The sequence below is a fragment of the Pelophylax lessonae genome (genome assembly GCF_965119305.1).
Source record: "Pelophylax lessonae genome assembly, chromosome: 2".
NCBI lineage: Eukaryota > Metazoa > Chordata > Amphibia > Anura > Ranidae > Pelophylax > Pelophylax lessonae.
In genome coordinates this window covers 602,399,976-602,423,106 of record NC_138769.1, presented here as the reverse complement: position 1 = coordinate 602,423,106, position 23,131 = coordinate 602,399,976, and the positions used below count along the sequence as shown (strand labels likewise).

The following is a 23,131-nucleotide window of genomic DNA, read 5'->3' as shown; positions in this document are numbered from 1 at the left end:
ATGCCAAGCTATGAAAAAAAGTAAAAAGGAATAAAAACCAGACTGAACCCAACCACAATGTGAAATAATGTGCAGTGTATTCCTAGATAAATATATTATGAGAGGACCTAGAAAAGTAGTCTTAAACATGTAACAATAAAGAAAATTACTTTATTAAACAGTAATAATCTGCGAAATACAAAACCCACTATCCAACTAATAAAATAAAATCATAATTGGCCAATTATTCAAAACACAGCCATGGCAGCTGCAGGGAAATTGTTTAAGCGCCCCCCCCCCCCAACTAAAAAAATGAGGAAGTAAATGAGAAAAAATGTGTGTGCCGGATCTAAGACCTAAAAATCCCTCCTCCATATTATAATATATAGCTTGTTACGTGATGTTCTTCAGGATTCCTAAAATAGATCCTTTGGTAGAATATATTCCAGGATTAGTATATAGTTAGTTATTGTTCAAAGTCCATTAGAGGATCCCCTCCTGGATTGTAAGGGAATCCAATCCACATATAGTCAATATTATCACCATATGGCCAGTGGTATTAAAATTCCTTTGGGTTGTAGCATGAGATCAACCCACATATGAACGATGCGATGGTCCACTACATGTGGTTAATGGTATTTAAAGTCCATGAGGGTGTCCTTCAATAAAATGTGTTAAAAGACCAGCCCCCATATAAGCAGCATGGAGTCAGAGTGAATAATGCCATGTATCAAACACCAAGCATAACTGGAAAACTCACAGGGAGAGGTGCCCGTCATCACATATGGTACTTATATAGCTTTTAGCTTGGTGTCTTCTGCTCTCCTTTTGATGTCAACTAGATAGACACAGGAGAACTTCTCCAACTGTGTGCTATATAATTCATCAAAAATAATTTCCAATCCATGTAACACTCAAGTAGAGAAAATAGACTTAGCCATTCATGTGGATCTTGAGGGGTCCAAGGTGTACTTATAGCAAGTGGAGGTGTATGAGTCCATATCCAGAGAGGTCAAAGGGGTTGATTTACTAAAACTGGGGAGTAGAAAACTTTATGCAGCTATGTATGGTAGCCAATCAGCTTCTAACTTCAGCTTGTTCAATTAAGCTTTGACAAAAAAAAAACCGAAAGCCGATTGGTTTCTTTGCAGAGCTGCACCAGATTTTGCAGTCTCCAGTTCTAGTAAACCAACCCCAGAGTCCCTTAGATGAATGGAAGAGATAGGGGAGGAGTTATCCCAGAAGCTGTGGGCATGGGAGCAAGGCTGGAAGCCTGACGCCTCTCGGTGGGCCGGTCACACTGGCGGCTTTAGAGGCAACTGTAAGGCTCCTTTCACACGGCCGCTCCGCTGCTTTCCGTGTGTCCGCAAATCATCCTATTTTTTTGCAGATGATTTGCGGACATCAATGTAAGTGAATGGCACTGCGGATATCAGCGGAATACCATCCGCTGACATCCGATTTTCCTCCTTTCAGTTCTGTTCCGTTTTTTGGAACGGAACAGAACCCCATTTTTCCATCCGTGTAAAAAACGGAAAGGAAGGAAAATCGGATGTCAGCGGTGTCATCCGCTGACATCCGCAATGCCATATACTTACATTATGTCCGCATATCATCCGCAAACGGATGGGATGATATGCGGGCACACGGAGCGGATGACACAAATGTCATCCGCTCCGTGGAAAAAAAAAAAAAAAAGTCCCGCAGCGGACTACAGCAGCGGAGCGGCCGTCTGAAAGGAGCCTATCCCATCCATGTGAGAAATGTTTGTAAATATGCCAAGCTATGGCTACAACTGTAAACACTGCTGGGCTCTGTTGTGCACAAGCAGGGTCAAGGATAAACAGGCAATTGGGCTAATATATTAAAGGACTTGTGAAATGTTCCTTCAACTATCCAAACATGTGCAGATGAAATAAGTATTATATAAATGAATTTGCTTTTCACTTGACTGGATTATTGAAGTTATTATTTATACAATTTATTGTGTAAAGACTCTCAACTTCCAGGGCTGGCGCTCCCGCTAGGTGAACTAGGCAACCGCCTAGGGCACACTGCTGCCTAGGGTAAGCAGCCATGGCTGCTGACTTCCCCATGGCCAGGGAACACAAGGGGCTGGGGTGCTGACTGGCTGCAGAGAAAGCAGCAGTCGTGGAGGACATAGGAGGTCAGCAGCAGCTCAGCCTATGAGGAGGGCACACCGGAGGAGTTGGAGTAGGGGGTTCACAGCTGGGGAGGCAAAGGAGGCAGGAATCTGAACGTAGCTGCTGAGTCCGGTGAGCCTGCTTTCTGATCCTGTCCCCTGCGCGACCCTAAGCAAGAATAACCATGTAGCTGCTTCCTAGCAAGCAGCTAAATGGTAATCAAGCAGCTGAAAAAGTAAAAATGTAAACTCGTTTTTAATAAATTCAACAGCTTTTTTTATTTTTACTGCTGGGAAGAAATAAAACATTTGTTTCTAGCTCCCTCAGTTTACACATGTAGCACCCTCCTAGGTAGGTGCTAGGAAAAGCATGGTTTTTGCTCTGCCTGCTTATCAGGAGAGCCTGATCACTAGTTAGGCCTGTTACATGTGTCAATGTGTGATTCACTTGGTCTGAGAGAGTGTCCTCACTGTATCCAATAGGGAAGCCTGTTGGACAGTGGAGGAAATCCAGCCAATGACACACAGGCTTTTGTGGCTGTCCCAGTGAGTTGGCACAAGAGTGGTGCATCCTGGGATAGGTGATAAAAGCCAAGGGCAATTGTGACAGGGCATCTTTGGGCGGGAAGCCAGGTCCCAGGAGGAGGGTGATGGCTGTCTCTCCTCCTGATGCTGAAGAAGGTGGTCACAAGCGGTCGGCCTTGTGGACCAGATGTGTGGTGCTGAGCCAGGCGGTCCAGGGGATACTGCAGTGGAGCAAGTGGCAGAGCAACCTGAGGAAAAACAGTGTCCGTGAGTACCAGGGAGCTTTCCGGGGGTCTGCCCAGGAAGGGGACCACTCCGGAGAGAGTGGACAAGGGGCTAGCACACACAACAAGAGAGAAACTGGATGCCAAATTGAGACCCTGAAGAGTAATTTAAACAGGAGCCTTTTCATCTATCTTCACTTCTGTGGCAGAGTGAAGCAGCAGCCTTGCCGCACACACTGCAGCTAATTGTCCTCAGAATTTTGAATAGTTCATAGTTGGGAGTATCCCATTCATCCCTTCTCCCATCCCAGTTCAAAATAAAACACAAAAAACAAAATCCCCCGGACTGTTCATTGTCCGAGCCAAGAGTTAAAGTTAATGTTTTAACGGACTGTTGCTATGGGTAACCCAGGGGAATCCAATCTCAGCAGCTCCCTAGGGGGCAGTGCTACACACATTTATCAATAGTCCTTAGTTAAAGCGCTGTTCCGCCTCCCCCTCCAAAAATTTAAAGTCAGCAACTGCACATACTGAGCTGCTGACTTTTAATATTAGGACACTTACCTGTCCTGGAATCCAGCGATGTTGGCACCCCAGCCAATGTTTCCTTTGGCTGTCGGGTGCTGCTGCCGCCATTGCTGGTAAGGGAACCCGGCAGTGATCCTTGCGGCTTCACAGCCAGGTCCCTACTGCACATGCGCGAAGCACGCTGCGCTCTCTTACTGGCCTGGCAACCGGAAGAAGGAGGGAGGAGAAGGGGGCCGAACTTCTGACGTACCTCGCCCCGGCGAGGTCTGCTGGAAGTGGTACCAGCTCCCCCTGAAAGGTGCCAAATGTGGCACCGGGGGGGAGACAGATAAGCGGAAGTTCCACTTTTGGATGGAACTCCGCTTTTAAGAATTATTAAACCCCAAACCAAATTGGTAATACAGTATATTGCAGTTTACCAATCATCAGATGTGGTGGCTGCATCCGTTTTTCTTTTTTTAGGCTCCTTTTACACGGTCCGCTGTCCGGTGCGAACCGTTCTCTGCTCAGCAGGGATCGGCGGAGAGGGAGGTGTCAGAGCCCCTCTAATCTCTATGGGGGAATCGGATGAGAGCAGACCGCCTGTCCGTTCTCATCCTATCCCAAAGGAGAGCCTAAAAATAGGGTTTCCATCCGTCCGGATTTCATGGACAGGATCGGATGCGGATCACAGCGGGTGTCAGCGGACATATCTCCGCTGACATCCGCTGCCCCATAGGAATGCATGGAGGATCCGATCAGATCCGCCTAAATAACTGACAGGCAGATCTGATCGGATCGTTCGTGTGAAAGGGGCCTTAGGCTATCCCTTCTGTTCTCCCCCGGTGATCTGGCCAGTAATACACCTCCTGTATTAGAGTGCCTCCAAAATAACAACAAGAGAAGGGCGCACCAGCCTAGCGTATTTCCAAAATATATTTTCTTTGAGAATAAAAACAACAATTGTTATACTCACAAACGCACAGCATGTATATGCATATCATAGCAAGTGAGACCAATTGCCTTCAGCTCTGCTGCAGTCCACCAATAGCCATTACGGACACCGCCTGGTCTTCCCACGCTATTGGTGGACTGCACCAGACCTGAAGGTGATCAGTCTCATTTGCTATGATATGCATATACATGCTTTGCGTTTGTGAGTATAACAATTGTTCTTTTTATTCTCAAAAAATATATATTTTGGAAATGCGCCTTCTCTTGTTTTGCAGTCTATAAGGAAACCTTATTATCCAGAGGGGGCAGAAAGGCTGCTGATGCTGAGGAAGATTTCCTACACTGTACACCTCCATGTTCACCACTTGAGGGCAGGAGAGAAGTTTTTGGATTAGAGTGCCTCCACTCTGGATGAAGGAGCACATGCAGCACAGCAACATTGTCAGTTTGGGGGCAGGAGAGTGTTAGATGGACTAGCAGAAATTAAAGCTAAACTCCAGCTCACACTGTATAAGCGTTTACAGCAATTGTTTTCCTTTTGGGATAAAGATTTTACATAAATAAATAAAGCTGATCACTGTAAGCACCCCAGTCAGTGGTAAATGGTTTATCTCATCCCTGTAATTGATACACCTTGTAAGAGCGTGAAACAACTGTCTGAAACAACAGACTTACTGGCCAGATCCCCAGATGAAAATAAAGTAAAATGAAAGCCTAAAAAAGAAAACGAATGCAACCATCAGATCTAGGAATTGGTAAGCTGCAATATAAGGCCCTTTCACATGGGGTGGATCTGTTTTGAGGGTCTCTGCTTGCTCAGCGGATGACAGGTCCGTCTCCACTCACTGTGCAGGGATGGACCTGTCAGAGTCCCGCTCTCCTCTATTGGGAGTTTGAATGTAAATCGCCAGCCTGTCCGTTTTCATCCAATCCAGCCCGCTGGATGGATGGCGAATGTATCAACATCTGTCTGTTTTCGGCATGTCTTGTTGGATCGGATGCCAGGTGGGTGTCAGCGGACACATCTCTGCTGACATCCGCCTCCCTATAGATATAGAGGAGAATGGCTGGCCTGATTGGGTCCGCCTGAAAAACAGACAGACGGACCCAATCAGTTGGATCGTGTGAAAGAGGTCTAATAAATGTTTTTAATACAGCTTTAAGTATCAGAAATAATATCCATAGGTCCACAATCGCACAATCGCATGTCAAAGTTTGACATGTGGATAGAAGCTGGTGCATGGATCCGAATGCAGAAGCTCCATGCAAAGACGCTGGCATGTATCTACCAGAGGCTCGGCATGGAGGGCGGGCTTATTCACCCATCTAAATGAGCCCTTACAACACATGTGTCAATCACAATGCCAAATCTGGCCCACCAGGCCATTTCATGTGGCCCTTGCACCTCTCCTGCAGCTGTGGCACCCCCCTTGTCTCTACCCCTACCTTGTCTCAGCAGTTGGCAGAAGACAGGAGGACAGACCTCATCATACAGTTCCTGCACCTCTTTGTGCATCCACAGCACCCCCTCATCTCCACCTCCCCTGGTATCATCATTCAGCAGACTCCAACCCTCCTCTGATCCTCCTCCAGACTCTGCACATTTTGCTTTCCAGCTTCCTCCCAGCACTGTGCACTGTGATGTAAAGGAGGGTGGGGACTCTGGACATCTAGTCTTAAAAATTCAACCAGCCCTTTGAGGGCAACCCTAATGCTGATGGGCCTGCGATTAAATTGAGTTTGACACCCTGCCTTACAATGACAAAAACCCTACAGTAAACCTGAGAGCGACACAGGGGGTAATATTGTTGATCTCCCTCTAGTTGCCTGGCTGTCTCTAACTTTAGTTTAATCTGGTTCACTGTGAAGTAAAGAATTCCAATTCGCATCCCTGACCCAGATCAATGGCATAGAAAGCAGTAAAGTCCCTGGTGTCATTATGACGGCCAGGACATCTTCAGAAGGCAAGGTCAGCAATAGCAGCCTCCATATTTTCTCAGTACAAGTTTATATCAAGGGTGTTGGAATGCTGAGAACTGTTTTTTCTATTACTTTATACACATAGTAATAACCTCATACTATATCTGTATGGAATATTCTGCTGGTCTGCACATATAAATTGGAATTGATGATTTTCTTTGTGTTCTGGGTATGATTACACGGACGGGGTGGCTTATCACTGTGAAACACAGGTGTTGTTTGGGGGAGGAAAGATGTGTCTCTGTCTCTGACTGGGTCTCTTATCAGCTCAACCAAAAAGACGCGCACACTGGAACGACTCCTGTGATTGGACGACACCTGCGTGGGAGCAAGCAAGGAATGCAAGCAACTCTAGTAAGGGATTGACCACAAACTCTGATGTCGGTTATAAAATATGTGTCAGACAGGGGTAATGAATGACTGTGACTTGACCAGCTAGTATTGATTCACAAATGTGATACTTACATTGTCCTCATTCAGTTCTGTTCTTGATTGTAAAATTGTAAGGTTACAGGATCTGGTCACAACACATACACTATATTGTCTAAAGTATTGGGACGCCTGCCTTTACATGCGTATGAACTTTAACCATGTCTGGACCGGAAGATTTTCCCCCTTAATGACCAGGCTATTTTTTGCGATTCGGCACTGCGTTACTTTAAGGCAGCCTTTTTCAAACAGGGTGCCGTGGCACCCTGCTGTGCCTCATGGGTTCTTCAGGGGTGCCTTGGCAAAATGGCAACAAATTGCCACAGGTTTTGATTTTGTAGAATTACAACTCTAGGCACTGTGCTGGTCAAGCCACTGGCACCTTGACAACCCTGGGCACTGTGCGGGTCAAGTCACTGGCACCTTGACAACCCTGGGCACTGTGCGGGTCAAGTCACTGGCACCTTGACAACCCTGGGCACTGTGTGGGTCAAGTCACTGGCACCCTAACAACCCTGGGCACTGTGCGGGTCAAGTCACTGGCACCCTGACAACCCTGGGCACTGTGCGGGTCAAGTCACTGGCACTCTGACAACCCTGGGCACTGTGTGGGTCAAGTCACTGGCACCCTAACAACCCTGGGCACTGTGCGGGTCAAGTCACTGGCACCCTGACAACCCTGGCCACTATGCGGGTCAAGTCACTGGCACCCTGACAACCCTGGCCACTGTGCGGGTCAAGTCACTGGCACTCTGACAACCCTGGGCACTGTGTGGGTCAAGTCACTGGCACCTTGACAACCCTGGGCACTGTGCGGGTCAAGTCACTGGCACACTGACAACCCTGGGCACTGTGCGGGTCAAGTCACTGGCACCCTGACAACCCTGGGCACTGTGCGGGTCAAGTCACTGGCACCCTGACAACCCTGGGCACTGTCCGGGTCAAGTCACTGGCACCCTGACAACCCTGGGCACTGTGTGGGTCAAGCCACTGGCACCCTGACAACTAGTGTCATCACTGGTTGATAAGGAGAATGATGGGTGCATGCACAGCATCCTTATTTACTCCTCCTCATCCCTTCTCCATCAGCACTGGGGTCACATTAGCAAATAGAAGAAGAGAAACTGAGGGAGAAGAGAAACCCTAGAATACTAGTCTGTACCAGTTTTCAATAGTGGAGAAATAGATCACTTCTAGCGTTGGATGGCTCATGTGTATGGATGTTGTTACGTTTACATCAAGCAAAAAGGAATGACCGCACTTCCGATGAAATTCAGAAAAAGGAGTGTCTTTAGTCCACATCAATAAAATGGCAAATACAGGTACACACTGTGAGTGCAGGACAAAAACGGTAGACGCGTTTCACGACTGGATGTGTTGCTTACTCATTACCAAGTTCACTCTGGATGTGCATCGGCCATATATGCACCCCATACATACAGCTGGCAACAATTGGAGTCATCAAACTAGTTGTTCATCCCATCGGTCAGCTGTTGGGAATCTACGGCTCGATTGCACAGACAGAGTGACCCCAACGAAAACCAAATTTACACTTGTGCAGAAAACATTTTCCATGTAGATAAATGTAAATAAAATACAATAGATATCCTAGTGATAAGTGCTAAAGTGAGGGAACAATCAAGAGTAAATGAACCCATATTCAATATTTTGGTGCATTTATCATATATAGAATGAAGGTATATATATGTAAAAAAGCATAGAATAAATGAAAAAATGTGTGTGGGAAACCTTTGATGGTGACATTGAAGTAAAAAAATGTGAAAAGTAATCATAATAATAAAAAAATGATGAAAAAACTATATTATTATTATTATTATTATTATACAGGATTTATATAGCGCCAACAGTTTGCGCAGTGCTTTACAATGTGAAGGAAGACAATACAGTTACAATACAGTTCAAAACAGGAGGAACTAGAGGGCCCTGCTCTTAGAGCTTACAATCTAGAAGGGAGGGTCAAGTGAACCAAAAGGCAATAACTGTGGGGGATGGGTTGATGGAGAAAAGGAGGTACATTTGTTAAGGGTTGGTAGGATAGGCTTCTCTGAAGAGGAGGGTTTTCAGAGATCGCCTAAAAGCTAATAGAGTGGGGGATAATCGGACAGATAAGGGTAAGGAGTTCCATAGGATTGGAGAGGCTCTGGAAAAGTCCTGGAGGCGAGCATGGGAGGAGGTGATGAGTGAAATAGAGAGCAGGAGGTTTTGAGAGGAACAAAGAGAGCGATTAGGTTGGTATTTTGAGATGAGGCTGGTGATGTAGCTGGGGGCTAGGCTGTGGATTGCTTTGTAAGATGTTGTAAGTATTTTGAATTTAATTCGTTGGGTGAGCGGAAGCCAGTGGAGGGCTTGACAGAGAGGAGCGGCGGACACTGAGCGATTGGTAAGGTGGACGAGTCTGGCGGCAGCATTCATGATGGATTGAAGGGGGGATATACGGTGTCACGAAAAAATTCTTGATTTCTAAAAAAAACGTTTTGACCGGCTGCAAAAAACGGTGTAATGTATTCAAGATAGGAGCAATATAAACATCAAAAAAACTCCAATCTGTGATTTCTGCCCAACAATCATATGTGGAACAATATGATAGTATATGTGGAAGGATGGAAAGTTCATAGTACATGTAAATTACTGCATAGATGTCTCAAATGTAAATACATTTTCCATAAACAACTATGAGTGGTGAACACTAATAAAAATGCATGAGAAAAAGTCACATATGTGTGAACCATGTATATTTAGGAATATAAAAAACAATTATTTCCATATATAAATGGGTATACCTGGTTTACATTAATCAAATATGACATATATAAAGTGCAGTGCACACTGATGTAGCTTGTGTTCTTATGTAATTGTATAAATATGTGTATAGGCAGCAATAAGTGTCAATCAATATAAACACATTGTAACAACCTGTTGCTGTATTGAAAGATGCTACAAATACCAGTATGCACATACTTTCTCATGGACTAAATTCCTTACATAGTGTTTAAAACCACAAAAACCTCTTTCTAGAAAAAACTTTCCAGAAAAGGTTTTCCGAAAAAGGAAGGAAATATTTGGGAAGAAAAGGAATACAAAAACAAAATCGGGTGCAGATCACTACATACCAATTGGCTTAATTTGGCTAAATATAGCTCTCCATCTATGTTAGAGTGGCCAACCAATGTTATAGAGAACCCGATATATTTAAAATCGGCCAGTCTATGGGTTAGTGTGGGAAATATTGAATATGGGTTCCTTTACTCTTGATTGTTCCCTCACTTTAGCACTTATCACTAGGATATCTATTGTATTTGATTTACATTTATATACATGGAAAATGTTTTCTGCACAAGTGTGTTTAAATTTGGTTTTCGTTGGGGTCACTCTGTCTGTGCAATCGAGCCGTAGATTCCCAACAACTAGTTTGATGACTCCAATTGTTGCCAGCTGTATGTATGGGGTGTATATATGGCCGATGCACATCCAGAGTGAACTTGGTAATGAGTAAGCGACACATCCAGTCGTGAAACGCGTCTACCGTTTTTGTCCTGCACTCACAGTGTGTACCTGTATTTGCCATTTTATTGATGTGGAATAAAGACACTCCTTTTTCTGAATTTCATCGGAAGTGCGGTCATTCCTTTTTGCTTGATGTAATCCTGGATTGCGGATCCGACCAGCACCTGATCCCAGTCTCACCTGGAGCGGTCTCCCCAGCTTGGACTCTGCCTATTCCTGTTGTTACGTTTAACCACTTGCCGACCGCTCACTGAGCTGGTACTGCGGCAAAGCGGCTTGATATCGTCCAGCGACGTAGACCTACGTCGCTGGACTCCTCCTCTTGTGGGCGGCACGCGCGCGCCGCCGGAGGCTTGCTCCCACTGTATTCAGTCACAGCGGGAGTCGGGCCAGGTGATGAGCGGCGGTGATCACCGTCGCTCTTCCCCGATCGTCGGGGATCGAGTGTGGAGATCCGCCCGCTTGTGTAAACAAAGCGGGCGGATCTCCTAAGTGACAAACAGTGACAGATCGCAGGATTCAGCATAGCTGAACTTGCGATCTGTGCCTGTGTCACACAATCCCCTCCCCCCACACACGTTAGTAAGCACCAGGCATACATTAACCCCTTGATCACCAATAAAAGTTAATCCCTTCCCTGCCAGTGTAATTTTTACAGTAACAGTGCATATTTATAGCACTGATTACTGTAGTAATGTCACTGGTACCCCCAAAAGTGTCAAAAATGTCAGTCAAGGGTCCGATCTGTCCGCCGCAATGTCGCAGTCCTGGAAAAAAAAATCGCAGATCGCTGCCAGATCGCCGCCATTACTAGTTAAAAAAAAAACAATAAAAATGACATAAATTTCCCGTAGTTAGTAGCTGCGATAACTTTTGCGCAAACCAATCAAAATACGCTTATTGCAATTTTTTTTACCAAAAATATGTAGCAGAAAACAAATTGGCCTAAAATGTTAAAAAATTTAGATTTTTACATTTTTTTGGGGGGGGGAATTTCATATAAAAAATGTGAAAAATATTGTTATTTTTTCAAAATTGTCGCTCTTTTTTTGTTTATAGCGCAAAATGTAAAAATCGCACAGGTGATCAAATACCACCAAAAGAAAGCTCTATTTGTGGGGAAAAAAAAGGACATAAATTTAATTTGGGTACAGCATCGCACGACCACGCAATTGTCTGTTAATGTAATGCAGTGCCGAATCGCATAATATGGCCTGCTCAGGAATGGGGTAAAATCTTCCGGTCTTAAAGCGGTTAAAAATACGCTCATTGAGAATTTTTTTGTCAAAGACATGTAGCTAAATACATTTGGCCTAAAAATATGACAAAAATTTAATATATTGGATATTTTTTAACTGTCAAAGTAGAAAAATATTGTTATTTTTTCAAAATTGTCGCATTTTTTTATTAATATCGCAAAAAATGAAAAGCGCAGAGGTGATCAAATACCACCAAAAGAAAGCTCTGTTTGTGGGAAAAAAGGACGTAAATTTCGTTTGGGTACGGCGTTGCATGACCGCGCAATTGTCAGTTAAATTCGCACAGTGCCGAATCGCAAAAAGTGGCCTGGACGTAAAGCAGGAAAATCCTCTGGTGGTAAAGTGGTTAAACTATTAGTTTAGGGTTTTTTTTACATTTTAGAATGGGGTGCCTCGAGATTGTGCAGAATTTTTAAGGCTGCCACAACTGAAAAAAGGTTGAGAAACACTGCTTTCCTGACAGACTCCATGGCAGCATACGTTTGGGTAGTCCCGCCTCCACTCCTACCCTATAGGACCCCACTCCCATAAATCCTTGCTCCCTTTCAGCATTCGTGTTCTTTTTTTGTCCTCCTCCATGCACCTGTTTGGTGCCGAATTCCTACAAGTATGGTCGTTTTAAATGACGCAGGGTCATTGAGAGTCGGCAGGACCTGGTTTCCCAATAAGCCCTTGCTGCTGCGGGGTATGGGATGGGCAAGTTGAAGAGGAGCCGAGAAAATGCCTGGCAAAGCAGGCTAATTAAGGCATGGCCGATGACCCAGCTGCGGTAGGGGGCCTCATTGTATTGCCCCAACGCTGGATTGGATGTCCTGGTGTCTGGCTCTAAATGTGTCCCTGGTGTCTAGTGGGAAGGGTAAGTGTGTTTTTCCTTTCCTTATTGTTCTTTTATGTACCTGGTGGTCTAGCGTTCCATGGTGGTCCAGTGTGCGGCTCTCCGTTGCGACCATACTCTTCCTGGTGGTCCGGGAGGCTCTGTGGACGCAGTGGAACGCTCTGCGTTCCATCTTCGGCGTCCTCGGTCGCTCTGCGCATGCGCGCCGGCTGACCGAGAACGAGGCTTGGCTCGCGCATGCGCAGTAGCGGCGATTGCCGATACTCGCGCATGCGCAGTACGCCGCGGCCGTGACGTCACGGCCGGCGCCGAATTTAAACGGCTGTCAGTTCCACAGGCGGTGGAACTGACTGTAGTATACGGCGGTCCCAAGAGCTGGCACTTCTTTCACAAGGTATGTGGGTCTCCTTCTTGGGGGCTTTCTCCTAATGCATTACTGCTTGCTGTACCTATTCTAAGCACTGTATTGCCTTTTCTAGTGGTCATTGCTGCTTCCCTATGGATGCGTCACCGCTCCCCTGTGACCAGCCCTCTCTTAGGTAAGCGTAGGGCTGCATTGAAGGGGGGGAGCGGGACGTACGGATGGGGTCTGCATTACTTTATTGCTTATGTGTTTCCTTTGCAGCTCCTCCTCTAGGTCAGAACAGCCTAAGGGCACGCGGGAAGACCACCATGCTAACCCCCAGCATCACCGTTCTTCCTCCAAACACGGCTCTTCATCTAAGTCCAGATACCGTAGTAAAGACCGGTCACCTCCCAGGTCTTCACGCCAATCCAGCGAGACTAAGTGCTGGGGCTGTGGTATCCGTCTACTGGATGGTAGATCGCTGTGCGACTCCTGTTATTCCCGGGCAGCGGGTGAAAGGGGAAGCTCTGACCAACATCTTGAGTCCATGGTCAAACGCATAGTCAAGGACTCCCTGGCTGATTTCAATAGACGGCAATCCCCAGCGCCAGAGCCATCTGTATCTCCAGTTAGAGAGACCACTAGCGGAAGAGCACTTGAATCCTCTGAGCCTAGCCATCCCTCGGTATTCGAGTCTGATAGCGATTCGGATCAGGATGAACCAAATTTGGGATTCTCTTTTAATCTGGTCCCACCTTTAGTAAAGGCTGTAAGAGAAACTTTAAACTGGGAAGATCCAGTAGTCTCGGCTCCGAAGCAGAGAAAACTCTTTAAGCAGCTGAGCAAGGAGCGGCTGAATTTCCCATTCATTCCTGAATTAGGGGAAATCATAACGGAAGAATGGGGCAAGGTGGAGAAAAAGAATTCTATGGTTTCAAAATTGGCCAAGCTCTATCCATTCAAAGAAGAGGAAGTTAGACATCTGGAAACTCCTCCTCTGGTAGATGCGGCTGTCATGAGGCTAGTGAAGCATGTTACTTTGCCTCTTGAGGATACTGTTTCCTTCAAGGACCCTCTTGACAGAAAAATCGACACGGACCTGAAGCGTGTCTATCTTTCAGTTGGTGCTGCCTGTAAACCAGCCTTGGCCCTGGCTTCTCTGTCCAAAGCAATGGAAGTATGGGTGGATAATGTGGATGATTCCCTCAGAAGCTTCTCCGAAGATGCAGCTAAGAACTCTCCTATCCAAGAGTTGAAACTGGCCTCAGCTTTTCTGGGGGAGGCGTCTATTGATGTTATTCGCCTGTTAGCCCGGGGAATGCTATCATCTGTTACGGCGAAGCGTGCACTTTGGTTGCGCCCTTGGTTGGCTGATCCTGCTTCTAAGCAGGTGTGGTGCCGCATTCCCTTTGAGGGTTCGTCCCTCTTTGGGAATAAGTTAGATAGCGCTATTTCCAAGGCTACTGGTGGTAAATCGGGCTTTCTCCCCCAGGATAGGCGTCTTCTGGGTCAAAAAAGGCCACCTCTTAGAAGACAAAATTCTGATCGTGCCAGGGAGGCACGTAGTTATAGGCCAGGAAGGGAGTTTGGGAGAAACTGGAAATCCAGGCAGTCTTCCTTTCGGAAAGGCCCCAAGAGCAATCCGTCTGGGGATAGAGATACGACGAAGTCCTTTTGAGATCGGGCCCGCTCAGGCCAGTCAGGTGGGAGGTCGTCTCTTTCACTTTCGACGGGTCTGGGCGGCCTCAATCCGGGATACTTGGGTCGTCAACACGGTCTCTGCAGGTCATTCTTGGACCTTCACCAGTATTCCCGGAGACAGATTTTTTCCTACCTCCCTTCCTCGGTCAGGCGACAAAAGAGAGATTCTCTTGTCTTACGTAGACTCGCTAGTCACTCAAGGAGCAGTGGTTCCAGTGCCAGAATCCGAAAGAAGATTCGGAGTGTATTCTCCTCTGTTCATGGTGCGCAAGAAGAGCGGTGCCTGGAGACCAGTGATAGATCTGACGCACTTGAATCGCTTCATCAAAGGAGAAAAATTCAAGATGGAGACTCTATTCTCCATTCAGCAAGCCGTTCAACCAGGAGATTGGATGGTCTCAGTAGACCTGAAGGATGCATATTTCCACGTGCCAGTGGCAACAGAGTTTCAACGATATCTGAGATTCTCGGTCGGCCAGCGTCATCTACAATTTGTATGTCTCCCCTTCGGGCTTTCCACGTCGCCTCGTACCTTTTCGAAGGTCTTATTAGCGGTGGTAGCCTTGATAAGGCTGAGAGAGGTCCGTCTTTATCATTACCTGGACGACCTCCTTCTTCTGGCCCAAGACAAGTCTGTCATCCTGGAACATCTAGGTCTGGTCATCTCGTCTCTAGAGAGGTTCGGCTGGATCCTGAACAGGGAAAAGAGCCATCTGATTCCCACTCAGTCCCTGGTCTTTTTGGGTGCGCTGTTCAACACCAAGAACAGTACCATCTCTCTGCCAGAAGAAAAGATTCCGGTAATCAGGGACAGAGTGTCTCTAGCTTTGTCAGCATCACGTCTCACAGCAAAACAATGCCTAAGGGTAATTGGCACCATGGTGTCGGCAGCCCCTATGGTGAAGTGGGCTCTCTGGAGGATGAGGCCTTTTCAGAGGGGTTTCCTTCAGCAGTGGAACGGAGTCAGCAATTCCCAACGAATTGTGATAACCGCAAAAATGAAGAGCTGGCTTCCGTGGTGGCTACAGCTGAAGAATTTGAGCAATTGTCACTCCATAGCCCCCATATCTTGGGTGATAGTGACATCAGACGCCAGCAACACCGGATGGGGCGGTCATTGCGGAACAGAGATGGCACAAGGGAAATGGGACTTTCGGTCTCGCCAGACGGTGTCCAACATCTTGGAACTACGAGCGGCCTTTCAAGTGTTACTAGCCTTCAGCCGCCTCATTCGGGGCACCTCAGTCATGCTGAGGTTAGACAACACGACTGCAGTAGCCTATGTGAGGAAACAAGGCGGAACTCGCAGCGTATCCCTGCTTCGGGAAGTAGAGCCAATAATGACCTGGGCTCAGGAAAACCTGGTCAATCTGTCGGCAGTTTACATACCAGGGGCTCAGAACACACAAGCAGATTTCCTCTCGAGAACACAACTCAACAACAACGAGTGGTCTCTTCACGAGGATGTGTTCAGCTGGATCCTGTCCTTGAAGTTCATCCCAGAGGTGGATCTATTTGCCTCCTTCAACAACAGGAAGTTGCAGAAGTTTTACTCGAGGGACAGAGATCCCAGAGCATCCGGGGTGGATGCCCTGACAGATTGCTGGAGGTTTCACAAGGCTTATGCCTTTCCCCCAGTACCAGTCATCTTTCAATTCCTGCGGAGAGTCCAGATGGAGTCAGTCAAAGTGGTTGCAGTAATCCCGTTCTGGCCCAACAGACTGTGGTTTCCCCTACTGTTTCAACTGAGCTATCGCGACCCAGTCCCTCTTCCTCTCAGGGCGGATCTGCTGTCCCAGGGCTCCATCCTTCACCCATGCCCAGCCCGTCTGCACCTTCGGGTCTGGTTTTTGAAAGGGGAAGGCTGGAAGCGTTAGGATGTCCGGAAGTAGCCATACCAACTCTTTTGAGTGCTAGAAGACAAAGCACGAACAAAACCTATGAAAGGATTTGGGCTAGGTTTACTTCCTTCCTAGAGTCCAAAGGAAAGTCCTGGTCATCTCCTTCTGTGCAAGATATTCTTTCTTTTCTTCAATCGGGATTGGAGTTGCCTCTTTCAGTAAGCGCCCTACGAGTACAAGTCTCAGCCATATCTGCGTTCACAGGAATTTCCTGGGCTGCACATCCTTTGATCAGACAATTCTTCAAAGGGGCAGTAAGGCTAAGGCCACAGAAGAAGCTGAGATTCCCCAAGTGGGACATGCCTCTGGTCCTTGACTTCTTATCATCGGTTGGCTCAAGTCTTGAAAATCCTATATCATTGAAACATCTCACCCTCAAAACGGTCTTTCTGGTGGCCATCACATCTGCTAAAAGGGTGTCAGAAATCCAAAGTCTGGGAAGTAAGGAACCTTTTCTGACTTTTTTTCCGGATAGAGTTGTCCTCATTCCAATGCTGGGAGCAAGGCCTAAAGTCACGTCGGTCTTTCATGAGAACCAAGAAATTGTTCTCCCTACTTTCAATTCATCGGCCGAACCTCCGGAAGTCCATCCGCTGGATGTGGGCAACACGCTCAGACAGTACTTGGAAGCTACAGCCTCTGTCCGGAAGACGGATTATCTCTTCATCCTTTTGTCTGGGAAGAACAAAGGTATGCGTGCCTCTTCAAGATCAATTGCCTCCTGGATAGTAGAGGCGATTCAGTGGGCTTATAGAGAGAAGGGCTTGGTTCCTCCTAAAGCGGTGACTGCGCATTCTACTCGTGGTGTCGCTACTTCTTGGGCAGCTTCAAGACATGTCGCTCCGGATGTGGTCTGCAGAGCAGCGTCTTGGTCGTCCATTCATACATTTATGACACATTATTGTGTTGAGCCGGCGGCTCTTTCTTCTGTTGGTTTTGGTGCTCAAGTGTTATCTGTTGCAGGTGTTAATTAAAATTTATCAGCATCTGCCCACCCAATTGTGTTTTGGCGAGTTATTTCCCAAACGTATGCTGCCATGGAGTCTGTCAGGAAAACGGAAAATTTATATCAAATACTTACCGTAATTTTCCTTTCCTGATGGACTCCATGGCAGCAGGAGTCCCCTCCCAGTTCCTGAGTAGGCTAGTTACAGAACACGAATGCTGAAAGGGAGCAAGGATTTATGGGAGTGGGGTCCTATAGGGTAGGAGTGGAGGCGGGACTACCCAAACGTATGCTGCCATGGAGTCCATCAGGAAAGGAAAATTACGGTAAGTATTTGATATAAATTTTCCGTTTTAACTGACCTTTTTTCCCATGAATAGAGCTTTCTTTTGGTGGTATTTGATCACCTCTGCTATTTTTTTTTTCTTTATAAACAAAAAAAAAAAAAAAAACAATTCTGAAAAAAAAAAAAATTATTTTTCACATTCTGCTATATAACGTTCCCAAAAAAAAAAAACGGTAAAAATCAAAATTTTTCATCATTTTAGGCCAATTTGTGTTCTGCTACATATTTTTGGTAAAAAAAAATCCCAATAAGTGTATTTTGATGGGTTTGCACAAAAGTTATCGAGTCTACAAACTAGAGGAAAGATTTATGTCTTTTTTATTTATTTATTTATTTATTTATTTTTACTAGTAATGGCGGCAATCTGCGATTTTTAGCAGAACTGTGACATTGCGGCGGACAGATCGGACCCCTAACTGACATTTTTGACGCTTTAGGGGCGACCAGTGACATTACTACAGTAATCAGTGCTAAAAATATGCACTATTACTATAAAGATGACACTAGCAGGGAAGGGGTTAACCCAGTGGCAATCAAAGGGTTAAATGTGAGCCTAGGGGGTGTTTTCTAATTGTGGAGGGGTGGGGGGGGGTGGGCTTGTGAAATCAATACAGGGACCTGTGTTCCTTAATAGGAGGAACACAAGAGCTCTGTATTGATTCCTGAGAGAACAACCGTCTGCTGTGTTTACAACATCAGACCGCTGTTCTCTCTTCACGTGGAGCGATCGGGGGTGCCTGGCGGCAATCGCAGCCACCGGCCCCGTGGTTTGGCTTCACTGCTGGAGCTCCCGCAAACTGCTGTACAGGTACGGTGATTCGCGGGAACCTGCCACCGTATATAGACAGTGGCTGGTCGGCAAGTGGTTAATGGCATCCCAGTCTTAGTCCATAGGGTTCAATATGGAGTTGCAGCTATAACAGCATCAAATCTTCTGGGAAGGCTGTCCACAAGGTTTAGGAGTGTATCTATGGGAATGTTTGACCATTCTTCCAGAAGCGCGTTTGTGAGGTCAGGCACTGATGTTGGATGAGAAGGCCTGGCTCGCAGTCTCCGCTCGAATTTATCCCAAAGGTGTTCTGTTGGCTTTAGGTCAGGACTCTGTGCAGGCCAGTCAAGTTCCTCCACCCCAAAGTCGCTCATCCATGTCTTTATGGACCTTGCTTTGTGCACTGGTGCGCAGTCATGTTGGAACAGGAAGGGGCCATCCCCAAACTCTCCCACAAATTTGGAAGCATAAAATTGTCCAAAATATCTTGGTATGCTGATGCCTTAAGCGTTCCCTTCACTGAAACTAAGGGGCCAATCCCAACCCCTGAAAAACAACCCCACATCATAATCCTCTCTCCACCAAATGATTTGGACCAGTGCACAAAGCAAGATCCATAAAGACATAGATGAGTGTGTTTGGAGTGGAGGAACTTGACTGGCCTGCACAGAGTCCTGACCTCAACCTGATAGAACATCTTTGGGATGACTGCGAGCCAGGCATTCTCCTCCAACATCAGTGCCTGACCTCACAAATACACTTCTGGAAGAATGGTCAAACATTCCCATAGACACACTCCTAAACCTTGTGGACAGCCTTCCCAGAAGAGTTGAAGCTGTTATAGCTGCAAAGGGTGGGCCAACTCAATATTGAACCCTACGGACTAAGACTGGGATGCCATTAAAGTTCATGTGCGTGTAAAGGCAGGTGTCCCAATACTTTTGACATTATAGTGCATATGGGCATTGCAATTGCTGACTTGTTTTTGAAGGTGCATGTTCCAAGGCTATTATGTTTCCTTCATTATTTGCAAGGTCACTGTCTTAGAACAAATAGATACGCTAGATTTTTCCTGCCTGTTTGCCCCTAATCAATGGCTTACTAAGCAAAGCAATCTCAGAATGACAACCCTGGATCCTGCACTGGATCCATCAGTGGCAGCTTCTACATTACTATTCTGGCATGTTAGCTTTGAAGTAAACCTTTTTATAGCAGAAATTTGGGACTGCCATTGCTGACTTTTCTTTCAGCTCCTTACCCAACTCTTATATAGCATTTTTATGTTGCTTTGTAAGCAGTTAGTAGCCAAAAATGAAAAAAATTGCTCAAAGGGAAAATATACAAAAAATAAAGATTTACTGGATATGTTTTATTTATTCTTTTTAGACTAGATTTGAAAGAATCTAATGTATTGCATTGTATGTACATTTTAGGTGATCATGTGGCCATACAAGTGGTAATGATAGCCGTTTTTGTGGCATTGTGCGTATCTGGGGTAATCATAGGTAAGTTAATACAAGAAGCAGAGTGAATTAATTTTGATCTCCAATCAAAAAGCTAAATGCACATTTAAAGAATATCTACCTATCTATTTTCCATTAGGCTCTGTTCACATACTGGCATATCGGATCAAGGGCAAAAACGCCACGATTCTGCCTGCGATCAAGCGATCCAGAATCATTGCAAATCGCGGGATGCTCGTTCGATTCCCGTGACTTGCAATGGCACCCCAAACACGGCGAGATTATGCAGCGATTGTCGCCCGACCAATCGCGGTAAAATCACGCAAACAGAATCGTGGGACACCTGTCGCCCAAAAGAAGTTCTTGTACTTTTTATGGGCGACAGGCATCCTGTGATTCTGTTTGCGCGATTTTACCGCAATTCGTCGGACGACAATCGCTGCAAAATCGAAACGCGTGTGGGGTGCCATTGCAAATCACGGGAATCGCATGGACGTCGCAAGATTTGCAATGATTGGGGATTGCAGGCAGAATCGCAGCGATTCTGCATGCGATCCAATGCGCCAGTATGTGAACAGAGCCCATATCTATAAACAGATAGCATAGATTATAATTTTAGGTAAATGCTGTAGCACCCCCTGGTGTACATAATATGTATAGGTTAGGTAAATTTAGTTAACCACTTTCATACAGGGCACTTTCTTACGCAAACATGGCAGCATACCTGTGATAGAGCTCTGTCTCTCATCCACACCCTCAGGACTAGTGAGTAGCATAAAAAAAGGATTAGTTAGGCCCCCTCATTCTATTTTCTTTCCTGCCCCCCCAGTTCTCTCACCAATGCCCCCCCATGCTCCCCACCAGCTCTCTCATCAATGCTCCCCCAGCTCTCTCACTAATGCCCCCCAGCTCTCACACCAGTGCCCCCCTCCTCTCTTACTAATGTCCCCCAGCTCTCTCACCAATGGCCCCCTCCTCTCTTACTAATGCCCCTTAGCTCTCTCACCAATTCCCCCCTCCTTCCTTTCTAATGCCCCCAGCTCTCTCACCAGTGCCCCCCCTAGCTCTCTCACTAATGACCCCCAGCTCTATCACTAATGCCCCCCCCCCACAGTTCTCTCACCAATGCCCCCTCCTCTCTTACTAATATCCGCCAGCTCTCTCACCAATCCCGGGGGAGGACTCTGCTGGGACAATTCAAAAAGCTTAGATTGCCTTTGATTCTAGGGCAATACAGAGCCTTCCTTACCTGGCTCCAGTTCATTCTTCCTTTTGGTTCCTGGACAGATATGCTTTCTTTAGGCGCCCTCTGCAGTCCTTTTACAGGTATGGCACAAAATAAAATAAAATAAAAAAAGGGTATTGGGGGAGGGGGAATATATATACAGTATATATATATAGGAGTAAATATTTTTTTGTTCTCTTTCATGTCTAAAACCCTCTCTCTGTCGCTATTTTCCTTTACAACTATCCTTAATTTAGCTGGCTGTCCTATTTTTCCTCAAACCATGAGTCAGTCGCCGCTTTTACAAGACCACCGTGATGGTAAGGTTGCAGGAATCTCAAAAAGAGTGCCTTCTTATGCGGATTGCTTTGATTTTTTCAGCCCTACACAATCACTTTCTCAAGGATCAAGAGCCAGAGAGGACAGACGTATTTCGGGGAGGCGTAGCCCTAGTCACCGCTCTCACCCCAAAAATTCAAAAAGAAACGTCATACCTCCTCTTTTCTAGAGCATCGCCAGTGCCCCAGTAAAAAAGTCCTGCTGGGCCTGTGTCACAGTACCAATGCCCAATAGGTTGGTTCATAAGGGCTGCCTGAAAGAGTTTGCAGTTGATAGGGAACAGGAGAACGTCCAAGTTTCCTCATTATTAAAGAAGGTGGTGCGAGATTCTATTTCTGAACTCATGACATGATGACTCATGACACATGGTGCCCCACTGGAAGAACAACCTGGAACCTCTACAGGTACCGCTTAGCACTGCTGCTGTGGAAAGTAGACAGCCTGCAAACAATAGTAGCTCCTCTTAGCACTGCTTCTATGGAAAATGGACAACCTGTAAACAATAGTAGCTCCTCTTCAGAAGAAGAAGACCCAGAGCAGCATGGTTTCAGCTTTTCCCTGGTAGAACCATATATCCAGGCAGTTAAGCAGGCCATTGCATGGGAGGATAAGTATCCCCTGTGGTCCGGCAGGGGCTCTTACCTCGTTGGCTAACGCCTTAAAAGTCTGGACCCAGAATTCAGAAATGGCAGTTAAAAGGTAAGTCCCTCGGGCTAATATCGTTTGGGCCCTAGGCAAATTAAAGGTATCGGCAGACTTTATTGGGGAGGCTGCAATAGACTTGATCAGGTTCTCGGCCAGGGCGCTGCTACACTCAGTCATGGCTAAGAGGGCTCTATGGTTAAAACCCTGGGCCGCAGATGCTTCTTCAAAGAAAAATTAGGCAAAATACCTTTTGATGGAAAATCTCTGTTTGGTAGTAAGCTGGAGATGGCCATATCAAGAGTAACTGGGGGCAAGTCTGGTCTGCTCCCACAATTCTTGAGTAAAGGCAACAGTCACCCAAGACCATTTCTGGAAATTCTTCAATGTTCCTCCTTCAGACCACTTTCCTCCCACCAAGATCTAGATGCCCCACAAAAAGGCAGGTATACAGACACTTCAGGCCCAGGTTCCATTTACACCAAGCTACACAGGTTTCCATTCTACCCTGGTTATGGTTTTTTAAAAGGACGGCCGTTCGCGTCCAGTTATCGATCTGAAGGGGCTGATCCGCTTTATTCTGAAAAAAATCAATATGGAGTCCATTCATGCAACTATTCAAACAGTACAGCCAGGCAACTTATTTCTTTCATTTGATCTTCTAGATGCCTACTTTCACATCCCAATTCTTCATTCCTTTCCGAAGTGTCTGAGATTCATGGTCAGCCAGACGCATCTACAGTTCAACAGTCTTCCTCTCGGCCTATGCATGTCTCCAAGGATGTTAACCAAGGTTCTCATTGCTGTGTTAGCCCTGCTCAGAAGTCAGGGTCTCCAGGTTCACCACTACACCAACGACATTCTTCTTCTGGCCAGGGATCAAAAACAATTGTTGGAGAACAGAGAGATCCTCATTCACAACCTGCAAAAATATTGCTGGATTATCAATTTCAAGAAGAGCCAACTCATTTCAACCCAACATTTAGTGCACCGGGTGGCGCTCTTCGACACTGCCGACGTCTCGGTTTTACTTTCACCAGCGAAAGCAGTGACAGGCGGAAAGGGCAGCAACTTCTGCTCACTTGATGGCCTC

At 46.2% G+C, this 23,131-nt stretch overlaps 1 protein-coding gene across 1 annotated transcript in view; it reads left to right on the top strand.

Annotated features, from left to right (window-relative positions):
- Positions 1 to 23,131, top strand: part of AMHR2 (anti-Mullerian hormone receptor type 2) — a gene marked incomplete at both ends in the record, with an annotated part of 83,849 nt that overhangs the window by 21,511 nt on the left and 39,207 nt on the right. Inside the window, 2 exons of the mRNA XM_082248159.1 lie at positions 6,580 to 6,666; positions 19,803 to 19,874. Coding sequence (XP_082104285.1) covers positions 6,580 to 6,666; positions 19,803 to 19,874 — 159 coding nt within the window. The remainder of the gene's footprint in view (positions 1 to 6,579; positions 6,667 to 19,802; positions 19,875 to 23,131) is intronic.